Genomic DNA, 12,831 nt, shown 5'->3' with positions numbered 1-12,831 from the left:
GCGACAGACTCAGTGGCCCCAGGACAGCTCTGCTCTTACCGGACAACTTTTGTGCCATTCCGGAGCACCTGCATATCCACAGCATAGGTTCCATCGGCGTGGGCCACCAGGTTGAGCTCTGAAAACTCCGCCTGGAAAATAACACAGGGTAGTGATTCCAAAGTCCCAGCTTTGCCAAGTTCTCCAGAGACACCCCCACTACCAAACATTTATTTCGTTTTCAAAGCATTTTCACACGCTGATTTCATAATAATCACAGCAATCCTACAAGACAGGTGGGAGAGATTATCCATATTTACCTAAGGAGGAAACTCTGCCTCCCTTAAACTTTTCTAGACAAACAAAACTTAGCACTGTTAGAGGCAAGCGCAAACTTGGGTCTTCTCACTCCTAGCTCAGCATGGTTAGTGTCACTTCTCTATAGAGTGAGATGTGAACCAGGCTAAACACCCCCTTGCTCCATTTCAATTCTTAAGCACTAGATTTTAGGTTAAATAAGTAGGTTTTACTACTGTTCTGCCCCTGAATAGCCCCTGTTAAGTGAATTACTTGTCCTGCTTGGATCTCAATTTCCTGAATGGGATCATTTCTATCCATTTTCTGTATGAAACAATTTAAAATGGATAGAGTATTCTGTAAATCATAATACACTGTGTAATGAATGAGGAATAACTTCTATTACAGACAATACAGACATTATGTAATGAATGAGGAACAACTTCTATTACAGACAATACAGACATTATGTAAACCGGATACCCCATTTCTACCAAGTGGGCCCATGCTCCTATTATCATAAAACAAGGGGCAGAGCCAGGTAAAAAAATGGGCCCTTCAAGAGTTTACTGTAGGGGGCCAGGAGTGCGGCTTAGTGGTAGAGTGCTTGCCTAGTATGCATGAAGCCCTGGGTTCAATTTCTCAGTATTGCATAAAAAGAAAAGGCTAGAAGTGGCGCTGTGGATCAAGCGGTAGAGTGCTAGCTTTGAGCAAAAGAAGCTCAGGGACAGTGCCCAGGCCCTGAGTTCAAGCCCCAGGACTGGTTAAAGAAAAAGAAAAGATTCAGTTTATGAGCAGACAGATGACTACTCAGAAATCAAGAGATGTGAACAGTGTCCTAAAAATACAGTCCTCTGAGGTTTTTTTCAGCCAGGGGATTTGTTGCTGTAAGAGGCCCACAAGAGTCACATTACTTTCCTTTATACCAACACCAAAATTGTAAAATAAAAAAATCAAGAGGACTAGCGGCACGACTCGAGTAGTACAGCACCTGCCTAGCTAGTATGAAGCCTCAAGTTCAAACTTGAGGGGGTAAGGGGGGTATGGAGGAGTCAAAGACACCTCAAAATTATACCTCGCAGGGAAAAAAAGCTCTAGGAAAAGCAAAGAGACAACACCCAGAATCCAGTACAACCACTGTTGTATAAGGCAGAACTGAGGCTTCCGGTCAGAAACCTGAGATAATGGTAATGATGCAGACAGATCTTACCTGTTCTACCTTGATATCATAATCTCCAAGGACTTTTTTGCCCCGAAAGCACTTGGCCCTGCAGAAAGGAAAACACACATAAACACACAAAAACAAATTCAATTTGAAGAAGTATTTGAAGTCAGACATTTACTCTGACAAAAAGAAGCTACCACACACTAGATCGCAGAATAGGGTCAAGGACTTGGCATCTAACACTGTCTGCTGTGGACACCATTAAGACAGCAGCCAATCCCCTCTCTTTGAGTCTCAATTTATCCACCTGTAAAATAATCCACAGTGTCCTTTTGCTCTCAGCTTTGGTGATTTTATGTTCTCATCCCCAGCATTTGACATTTTTTTCAAGTCTAGAAGTGGAAATTTCCTCATGTTGCTCTGGGTAAAGAACAGACTAATCTGACACGTGGTCTTCTTAAGTTTTTGGTCCTTTATTTTGTTTTAATTTTACAGCATTTTCCTATCCTTGGATTTTTAGGTTTTTAAGGAAATTTCTGGTAATGGTTTCCTCTTCATACTCATAAGAGGAGAGGAGACGGAGGGGTGCTGGTATAATGGGGCGTAATGTTTAACAGTTCTGGAGATGGATGAGTCCAGCAGAGTGATGCAGCTTCCCCCTTTGTCAGGGGCCTCCAGGAGCCTCATCTTAATGCAGTAAGGCATCGAAGCCCCTGGCGAGCAAATCGGATCTATTTCTATTCGTCATTACCTTGCCTCTAATCTACCCTCTTCCCATAAGATTTTCTTTCTCTGCCCATTTTTTGGGGTTGGTTTTCATTTGTCAAATGAGCCTTTTTTCCTGTATCCATTAACTAGCTCAAACTTGCTTTTTCAGTGCTTGAAACTTCCAACTGGCATATTTCAATAGAGGTTTTCTGGGAGTCTCTTCTCAAAATAAATGAATAAACCAATGTTTTGGGGCATCATGTTCCAGGAATTTTAAGTTAGTTGCTTTCAAGAACATTTCATTTAATACAACAATTTAGGAGATAGGGAGACAGCTCTTCATTTTAGAAAGAAGGAAATCAAGATTCAAAGGAGAAAAATGTCACAGTGGAGGGGTCATCCAGCAAGTTGGTGACAGAGACGGCATTCACCCAGACCTGTAGGACTGTGTGTGTGACACCCTGGGCCGCCCACCGCACAGCACTGATTCCCCTGCTGGCTTATTTACTCCTTCCAGCTCCCCTTCCATGGTGTAAAAACTGACTCGCCATGTGTGCTCACTAATTTTTTTTTCCAGTTTCCTTCTGCTCTACGGGGGCTTAATGATGTTATGAGCATTAGCCTTCCCACTACAAATACTTCCTACCCTGGTTCCTGTCAATTTACCCAGGATGAGGCCAGGCTATTTCCTTTTCTCTATGGACTCTGGAACAGCCCGTTCTAGGAAGTTGTCATTTGTCCTATCCAAGTCCCTGGCCACCCTGAAATTGCTCCTCTGAGGCACTCGGCCATCCTGGAGCTAGATCACTGGAGTCCATCCCCCCACCTCTGCCCCAGTTCCTTACTAAGCTTCACATCAGCTTGTTTCCAGACCCTGATCAACATTCACAGCTCAGCAAGCCCCTCAGGCGGGCGGCCGTAGCATGTGCCATTCCTTGGACTGCTCTTCTGCTCATACGTGGCGCTATCCCTGCTTGGCAGATGATGGATTCTGTAGGTCTTTGTCTATGATTATAAAGAGTGAGAACTAGAGTAAATGTCCCGCAAGGTAGCTTTCTTCCATTGGTAGAGGTATGTCTACATTGCTGTCAAGAATGTTTTTCTGATGCTTCCTACTATCTTCTGGTCTTAAAAATTAGCTCTACTGTGAGGTAAATCTCAGGGATGATAATAATAACCTTCCACTGATTCTGTATGAACCTTGCATTTTCAAAGTACATTCTCAACTCATTTTGTTTCTCACCACTCTGTGAATGAGAGCTGAGAGAGACAGGGTTTGTGCCCATCTGACGGCTGGAGAAACTGAAACCCAGAAGTTAAATGACATGAACAGATCACAGAACACATCATATGAGTTAAGCCTACAACGAAGAATCTACATCTACATGTTCACATGCTGCCAAGTATTTCAACTCACTTGCTTATTTTGCAGGTTTAAAGCAGTGGTACTAAAGTACATGAATAGAACTTGGCTGGGTTTATCTGCCACTTCCTGCACCTGCCCATTGACCAAGCTGGCTAATGAGACTGTTTTCAGGCCTCTCCTCCACCCCCACCACTCCCCAGCAATCCTAATGCCTTTTCCTTAAGGTAAGGTAATCTGTCCTGCTGGAAATCTTAGTTTGTGCTTCCTGGCCCAGGTCACTGACCTCTCTTGGCTGAGCCACAGTCTTATAATAAAAGAGCCAAGACAGCAGGCAGATGGGACAGAGCCTCTTCTGGATAATGAGCACATTTTGTGCAGTTCCTGGCCCTTGATTTCAGGTATTTAAGGAGGGAGGTAGTGTAATTTTATTTTTTAAGAAAAATTATATGTTCTAGAAGTAGGAAAAAATTAAAAAACTACTGAACAGTAGCATACACACATAACGCATAATTTAACTTTGGCTATAGTAAATATACCTCTGAGCAATATTTCCATCTATGACATCTCATATTGTGTTAAGGAGGAGTACAGGGAAGTGATACTAGAGAGCAAAAGAATCCTGGATTCTGCGGCACACGGACCTTACTGGAGCTAGGAAAGGTGTCCAGGACAACAATCTAAAGCAAGGAAACAGCTGTGTATGTTTTTAAAATGCTGTTTAATGAATCTGGGAATGCCTGTAGACATAGCTCCCACTTCAATGAACACCACACCAGTTTCAGTCATGATTCTCACCTTACACTGCCATATGCAAACAAATAAAGTCATGATTTGCATCTTAACCAGCCTTAACTATTGCAAGTAGTCGGAAACCTTATTAGATGTGCTGAAATAGCCCTTAACTAAGCCTTGCAGTTTAATCGACATGTGAAAAGTCACACTGGGTAATGAATCATTCAAAGTTAAGCACTGTGAAAAAATTTTAGAAAACAGCATTCAAAATGAAGACAAACTGATTTTCACTAGAAGCGGGGGAAAAAACAAAACAAAAGCTACTAAACACCAGCATAAACACATATTTAATGCATAATTAACTGTGTCTGATTAAGTGTATCTTAATCTAATATTTCCATATGACATCTCATTGTGTTAAAAACAATATAATAGAGAACTACAGAATCCTATAAGAGATTCTGTGGCAGATAAGGTCCCTTACTAGAGGCAAAAAAGGGTCCCTAGAAGGTAGAGAAGAGAGAGCATCTAAAAATTAAAAAAGAAAAAAAGCAACAAGGCTTTAGGTAACGCACATTAGCGAATCCTATGCTGAGGAGAAATCGTATATATATACATATATACATATATGTATTATACACATATGTATTATTTACGTATATGTGTGTATATATATATATATATATATATATATATATATAATAGCAAAAGATGAGTAGGCCTTAAACTGTGTACTCATGCCTTATTGCACCATTAGTGTCCACAAGAGAAACTGTATGTATGTAAGGACTATCTAAAGCATGAAACCTACATGGTTGAATCTGAAAACATAAATAAATGCTGAAACAGTAGACAGATACTCAGATGTGCCTTCTCAACTGCTCTAAGTACAACAGTTCCCATCTCTAAGTCACATCAGGCCCATACACCCTGCAGTCTTCTTCAGGTCTTCTGTACTAGAGCAAAGCTCCTCAAGAGGAAGTTTACTGCCTCAGCTCCTAGGACAAAATATGGCAGTAGGTGCCCAGTGGCCCTTGAACGAATTAATTATAGCCCTTTCCTTAAGGGGAGTATTTGGTAGTTTGAGGTTATTTCCATCTAGATAAAAAGTTTACTTAGCAGGCTTTAAAGCATACAAAATGTGTTGTTCATTTGTAACACACCAGAGTGAAAAACAATGTAACTATGATGGTATTCAAATTACTATCCAGTAATTGAAGGGGGATGAGAAGATGTACAAAATGCACCCAGAAACACCCTCATAATTGTACCAAGCAATCAGTCCATAGGGACCCCAGCTTCCTCAGACAACGCCCTCTGGTTTCCTCGGGATGTAAATCACATGACTCCCGGGAGGACTTCACACTTACCTATTGGCCCACCACTCACAGGCACAGAGGCCACAGCAGTGTGGAACCCAATAGCAACCATTCTGTGCAATTTGGCATTGAAAATCACTAATCACTAACCAAAACATACTACGAAGGCCCTGCTATGCTAAGCATTTAGTATAAAGGCAAATTTCCTTATGACTGAGCTCTCTCAATAGTAAGGAAAATAATGATAAAGCAATGTAGTAAGTGAGACAATGGGAGGAGAAGACTGAAGGAGCACAATGAAGCAGTACCTGATTTTAACTAGTAAGAGCTGAGAAAGCCTTTAGACACTGCATCACTGAGGTTATATTCATAAAGTCACACACACACACACACACACACACACACACACACACACACACACACACACACACACACACACAGAAAAGTAATGAGGTTTACAAAGGTACCGAGGTTGACAAATGTAAGCACATTTGAAGAAGGAACTGGAACTGGAAGTAGTGGTGAGTACTTGATCATGATCTCTAAAAGAAGGGCATAACCTGTGCTTCCAGAAATCAGAGCAAAAAGCCTTTAAATCGTTTTAGCTGTGTAAGGGTAAGCAAGGAGTCTGGGCAGGGATGGGGAAAGTTTCCCTTGCTCCTGATGCATTCACATGTTTATCACAAACACATTCAATTATGTTTATGAAAAATGAGCTTGGAGTGTCAGTGTGTGAGGAACATGACCTAGAACAAACAGCTGTAAAAAAAAATTACATATTTTCTTCCCCTGCCCTGTGGAAGATGCAAGAATGAGAAAAGATGAAGTAGATAAGCATTTGCAGAAAAGATGGGGATACATTACTTGAATTTAAAGTTGAATTTAAAGTTATTATGCCGAAGAGAAGACAGTTAACAGGCAGTCTGAAAAGCAAGAGGAAGGCTAAGATTCAAGTTACTGATTTGGGAATTAGTCTAATATTGTGGTGGTAGAAGAAGTCCTGGCTACAAAGGAGATCACAGAAGAAGAGTATTCAGAGCGAAAACAAAGGAACAAAAATAAAGGAAAAGAAGAGAGGAGGAAGAGAATAGATCTCCAGTGAAGATCAATACCAAAAAGCGAGAAGCCACAGAGGAAAGGAGAATGGCACAGATTCACCTTCAGCAAGCAATAGGCAACCTCTTTTCCTCAAAAACAGGGGGAATGAGTAAAGGTTGGTAAATATTAATTGACCTTCTTCTAGAGTCACTTTTCTGTATGATAGGAGGAAAAGTAGAAGCCTAGAAAAGTGATGAAGTTTGATTAGCCCTTCAAAATGGAATCACTGTAAGAATCACACTGACTTGAGAAGAGCCCTCACTGGAGCCTCCTGTTTGATTCGAGGGTATGAATCCTAGCTGCACCCTGTCCTGGCTGCATGATCTAAAGCAAAAAGATAGACTTTAAAAAAAAAAGTATATGGGGCTGGGAAGTTGGCTCAGTGGTAGAGCGCTTGCCTTGCATGCCTGAGGCCCTGGGTTCGATTCCTCAGCACCACATAAGCAAAAAGAAAAAAGCCGGAAGTGGCGCTCTGGCTCAAGTGGTAGAGCACTGGCCTTGAGCTGAAGAGCTGAGGGACAGTGCTCAGGCCCAGAGTTCAGGCTCCACAACCGGACCAAAAATAAATAAATAAATAAATAAAATAAAATAAAAATAAAAATAAAAAAAAAGTATAGCATATCGATTGTTTCTAACATATTTATAAGATTATGTCTTTGTTGCCTTGTATGTCCCTCCCCCATGGTACAACCCCTGCTTTCATTATATGTGATGTTGGTATATGTGGAGGGGAAAGGAAAAAACAAATTGTAAAAACAGGGATACAGGAGGACCCATTGCAACAATGAGATGTACAAGTCATTATGTTGAAAAACGCACTTTACAACTTTGGTGGGGGAGGACGGGGGGAGGGGAGGATACGAAGGGACAGGAAGGGGAAACAAAGCAGGAGGCTACAATGCTTGATAAGAAATGTGCTCATTATCTTACCCATGTAATTGTAACTCCTCTGTACAGTATTTTCACAATAAAAATATATTTTAAAAATGTATAGCATATAATTTAAAGCGGTCAAGTGTTCAAAAGCAATTTGAAGCATTTCAAGTGTTCAAAGGCACATAAAAGGATAAAACATGATGTTCTCTACTCTTATTACTTACTCTCTTTTCACACGTATCACCCACCATCATTTGCAAATGTGTTTTTCCAGGGGGAGAACACAGATAAAACCACAGCATATTAATTTCAATCATAACAATGCAACATACTAGAAAAACTATTTTTGAACCTTGATTTTTTCCCACTTGTATCTTGGTGACACACTTTTTACACATACCAATGGGACTCCCTTTTTTAACAGCTGCATAAAATTCCATTTGAAAAGCTATCGTAATTTAACCAATATTTACTGGTGGGCATTGATATTTGGAGATTCCTATTTTTGGAATTACAGTTAGTGTAACAATGGTTTACATTTAAAATATATGCACAGAATAAATACTGTAGAACTACTGGTACAAAGGCTAAAGAGTTAAGAGTTTTTACTGAATTATGAAACTGCTTCCCACTCAAGGAAAGACTGTACCATTCTCATTCTCATCAATGACTGAGCGTTTAAGCAGTGTACTTTGCTTCCCTTAGTTTGCCCCCACTGTCCCTTAGAAGATGGCAACAGTAGCTGCTCAGCATGGACTTTCTGAATGGCAGTCATATAAAATAAATTCAAATTCCTCCCCTGTGCTCACAGGCCCAAACAGAACCCAAGGTGTACATCCTTCAACATTGGCTAAAAATATCTGTGATGCCTGTGTTGTCAATTTCCCCCTATTGTGACATTTTCTTAATAAGCCTACCAGCTGAGGATCTATGTGAGTTTAATGGCTTAGAGCTTCCTTGATGGACCAGGTAATGAACTATCTCCCCTTAACTGCTAAAATTGAGTAGAGGCTTCTAGATTTAACTCTTGTTATGCAAAGAAAAAAATAACTTCCCTGTTTTCCATCCACTTGCTTGGGGCTTGTGGGACGGAGGAACATGGTTTCAGAGAGTCCTGGGCCCATGCCACACTCGCAAGCTGGCTGGCTGAGGCGGAGGCATCCATCTCTCTTGTGGGGTCATGGAGAAAGACTTCTAGAAATAGCCATCAGGGAACTCAATTCTCAGCTATGTGACTTGGGGCAAGTGTCTGCCTCTTCTTAACCTTGGTTTCCTTATGTTTAAAATAGGATTAAATCTGAATATAGTACACTGTGCCTATTAATCCAGCTACTCTGGAGGCCAAGGCAGGAGGATGTCTTAAACCCAGGAAGTTTAGACTAGCTTAGGCAATTGTCTCAAGCACAAAACAAAAAGGAGGTGGTCCAGGGTGGGGGTAAAGGGTTAATCACAAGTACCTGCTAGGCACTAAACACTAAAGGTTTTGTATATTTCACTTTAAGAATGCCTGGAGCCGGGTGGCGGTGGCTCACGCCTGTAATCCTAGCTGCTCAGGAGGCTGAGATCTGAGGATTGTGGTTCAAAGCCAGCCCTGGCAGGAAAGTCCGTGGGACACTTATCTCCAATAAACCACTAGAAAACCAGAAGTGGAGGTGTGGCTCAAGTGGTAGAGCACTCACCTTGAGCTGAAGAGCACAGGGACAGCGCCCAAGCCCAGAGTTCAAGCGCCACAACCGACAAAAAAAAAAAAAAAAAAAAAAAGACTAATAATACCTGGCCTTGCAGGTTGCTGTGAAGAGAAGAAAATTAGGTGATGGTAAAATGATTTGGAAACTAAAATGCTCTGAAAATACGAAGCATTGTTAGTAAAGTGCAGCAAATATTTATGCTGTTTTAGTGTTGCTACAGCCTACATGGCCTCTCCTCTTCTGAACTTTCATTACATTCATTGTCTGCTCCTTCTACTTGGCTCATAGCAGCAGCACCTGATACCACATTTAAAGTCTAATAATCTGACATGACCCCACTACCACCTGCAGGTGAGAATCCCGGATTCTCCTGAATCTTTTGGATTTTATATATTGATTATGTCTTGTCTGGTTATATATTTTTGGCTTAGTCTTGTACAATTGCAATCACTGTATGTTTTGATTTCCAAGTCTTTTGCAGAGCTGTACACTTAGCAGATCTATTATCAGAACTTGCTTATTAACTGGAGACGTTAAGAGTGGTAGTTAGTGCAAGAGCAATGTAGAAAACCAGAAGAGCCTGTCCTCAGGACTGAGAGAACTGAGTCTGTTTCTACAGGCCCAGCCACCTCTCTCCTCCTCTCCCTGCCTTTCCCCCTCCCCCTTCCTCTCCCTTTCTCCTTCTTTCTTCCCCTTCTCTTCCTTGGTATGTGCCTGTGCTAAAGTATCAAGTCTTTTCCTCCTTATCCTTTCCCACAGGAAAATCTGTTCCCTATCTCCATCTACACTGGACCTTCAGGACCTGGAAACAGCCTGAAATATAAATTATCCCTACATGGAGGAAATGTGCCTAAAAATCAAACCTCAAACTACAAGCAACTGCAGTGATGGGGCGGGTATTTGGGCGAAGACTTCCTTAAAGCTTTGAAAATAATCCAGCACCTAGCAAACTCCTAACACTGGTCTAACAAAGTGCTTAAGTTTTAGACTCTCAGCCTTGTTCTTTTGACTATTTCAAATCTTTAAGGGCACAGATAATAGACATGGCAAGGGATTCATACTTCCTGCCCTACACAGGAAGGGTGACACCAAGGCTGCTTGCTCTGAGAGTTTGTGAGCACCTGCTGCCACCCACTGGCAAGACATGCACTGAAAATTCACCCAGTTTCGGCTCACCCTCCCACTGAGTGGTCACAACTCCAGTGGCCTTTAGTGCTTATTAGTCATTCTGAAAAACCACGCCGTGGGGATGAGCAGCAGCTCAGGGGTAGTAGAGCACTTGGACAGCCTGGTTCTATAACAAGCACTGCAACAATGAAACCAAACAAACAAACAAAACCCCTCATGCCCAGAGTTTAACTGTCTTTTCTAAAAAAAAATCATGTGTACCACCCAAGCTGAATGGCCAGCTTTCTGCAACCTACAGAAATAAAAGATTAGTTTGTCAGTAAAAACAGTTACTGAGAGCTAGTGGTTAAAGTGCTAGAAATATAAAGATGTATTAGTGGTTGCCAACCATAGAAAACATAATCTAATCAAACTGTATTCCTAATTTTTAATCTCTTCTTTACAAAAAATAATCTAAAGCATACAACTAAAATAACAACAAACAACGAAAGTTTCATCTAGCCCAGAAAGATGTGCCTGGAACATTTCCTCAAACTTCAAGGAAAAGTAAGTTTCCTCTACCTTGAAGGTTAATGAAGAGACAGAAACAATGAAAGTATGTAGTACAAGGTATATGTTATACACATATGAACAGAGAATCACGAGGACCCAAAGGAAGGGCAGTTCTTCTTGCCTGGAGAAGTCAAGGAAGGCTCAGGAGAGACAGAAGGAAAAATATGACTAGGACACAGAGTTAAAAGGCCAGGGCAGAGGTCAGGGACTTAAGTGAGGTTCTGGGCACATCAGGGTCCAGATCTCTGAATGGGCTGAATGAGAACTGAGGTTCCCAAAAGTCATTCTGGGGCTGGGAAGGTGGCTAAGTGGTAAAGCACTTGCCTTGCATGCATGAGGCCCTGGGTTCGATTCCTCAGCACCACATAAGCAGAACAATAAAAGCCGGAAGTGGTGCTGTGGCTCAAGTGGTAGAGCACTAGCCCTGAGCTGAAGAGCTTATGGACAGCGCCCAGGCCCAGAGTTCAGGCCCCACAACCAGACCCCCCCAAAAAATAAATAAATAAAGTCATTCTGGGTGTCTGGGATTTAATGGTTGACTTCCAAAGGACTTTTTTTTAACCTGACTTTGAAACTGTAACTCTTTGTACAACTCCTTTTTAAAAAATTTATCATGGACATTTTTATCCTCAATAATTGCAACATTTTTTATGCCTTTTCATTTATCACCTGCACTTTTTTTTGTTGTTGTTGGGATTGTGGCTTGCAAACTTTAAAGCAAATCTCCAATTTTGTTTCTTCTGCCCATGTTTAATTATTATCGCTAACTGGTTGCTGGGCACTGGTGGTTCAAACCTGTAATTCTAGCTACTCAGGAGGCAGATCTGAGGATCACAGTTCAAAGCCAGCTGCGGCAGAAAAAAATCCCAAGAGACTCTTTATCTCCAATAGCTACCTCCAATTAATCATCAAAAAAGCTGGAAGTAGAGGTATGACTCAAGTGGTAGAGCCTCAGCCTTGAGTGAAAAAAGCCAAATACAAGGATAAGGCTCTGAGTTCAAGCCCCAGTACTGGCACAAAAGAAAACAAATATCTAACTGGTAAGTGACACAAAATTTTATTTACTGGGGCAAAATATACATAAAACCTGATATTTTAACAATTTCAAGTGTGCAAGTCAATAGCATTAAGCACATTCTCAATATTGACTCATTATCACCACTTTCTACATTCAAAACTTTTCATTACCCCAAGCATAAACGATTTCTCTCCCCCCTTAGTCTGAAGTAACTGCTAATGTTCTCTGTTGCCGCAAATTTGTCTTTTTAAATATAGGTACTATGTCATTATCTCACTGAAGAAAATTAGCCATTTTTATTAAAGGATTTATTAAGTCTATATTCAAGTTTTCCTATCTCTAAAAATACTCTCAAAGATTTTTACGAAGAGAAGTGATATGCCCAGGGCCTGCGAGACTGCTTTGTCTGCAAGCGGAAGGGCCTAGAGGCAATGAATTAGGGATCAAGATCATTTGGGAGGCAGTAGCAGTCCTGGACTTCAGGATTTTCTATTTTATTGGAACTTGGAAGCCCAATAAAATGATTGCATAGCACTCAGCTGACAACTTAGTTGTTTGACTAATTAGACCTAGGAACTTAAAAACTATTGCAGACATGATAAAATTTAAACTTAGCATGAAAGTGACATTAAACATTAGAACTTAAGACTGAGTGCAGTGACTGGTGCCTATCATCACAGCTACTAGGAAGTGAAGAACAGGCAGATGATGCTCAAAGCCAGCTCAGGAAAAGTTAGAAGAATTTATCTCAACAAGTTTGGCAAGCAGTAGTGGTTGGCACTTGTAATCCCAGCTACACAGAAGGCTGTGGGTAGGATGATACTGGTCAGAGACTGAGCCCCAGAAAAAGCACAAGATCCTAACTGGAAAATAATGATAGCAAAAGAAAGGTGTGGAGGCATAGC

General features: G+C 41.1%; 1 protein-coding gene across 1 annotated transcript in view; it reads right to left on the bottom strand.

Moving 5' to 3' along the window:
• LOC138822710 (synapsin-2-like) overlaps positions 1–12,831 on the bottom strand; it is a 112,606-nt gene that overhangs the window by 41,296 nt on the left and 58,479 nt on the right. The window contains exons 2-3 of the mRNA XM_070015582.1: positions 1,487–1,544; positions 40–131 (exon numbers count right to left, since the gene is read on the bottom strand). Coding sequence (XP_069871683.1) covers positions 40–131; positions 1,487–1,544 — 150 coding nt within the window. The remainder of the gene's footprint in view (positions 1–39; positions 132–1,486; positions 1,545–12,831) is intronic.

Source organism: Dipodomys merriami, unplaced genomic scaffold, assembly GCF_024711535.1.
Source record: "Dipodomys merriami isolate MVZ:Mamm:240054 unplaced genomic scaffold, mDipMer1.0.p SCAF_114, whole genome shotgun sequence".
NCBI lineage: Eukaryota > Metazoa > Chordata > Mammalia > Rodentia > Heteromyidae > Dipodomys > Dipodomys merriami.
This window is presented reverse-complemented; position numbering and strand designations above follow the sequence as displayed.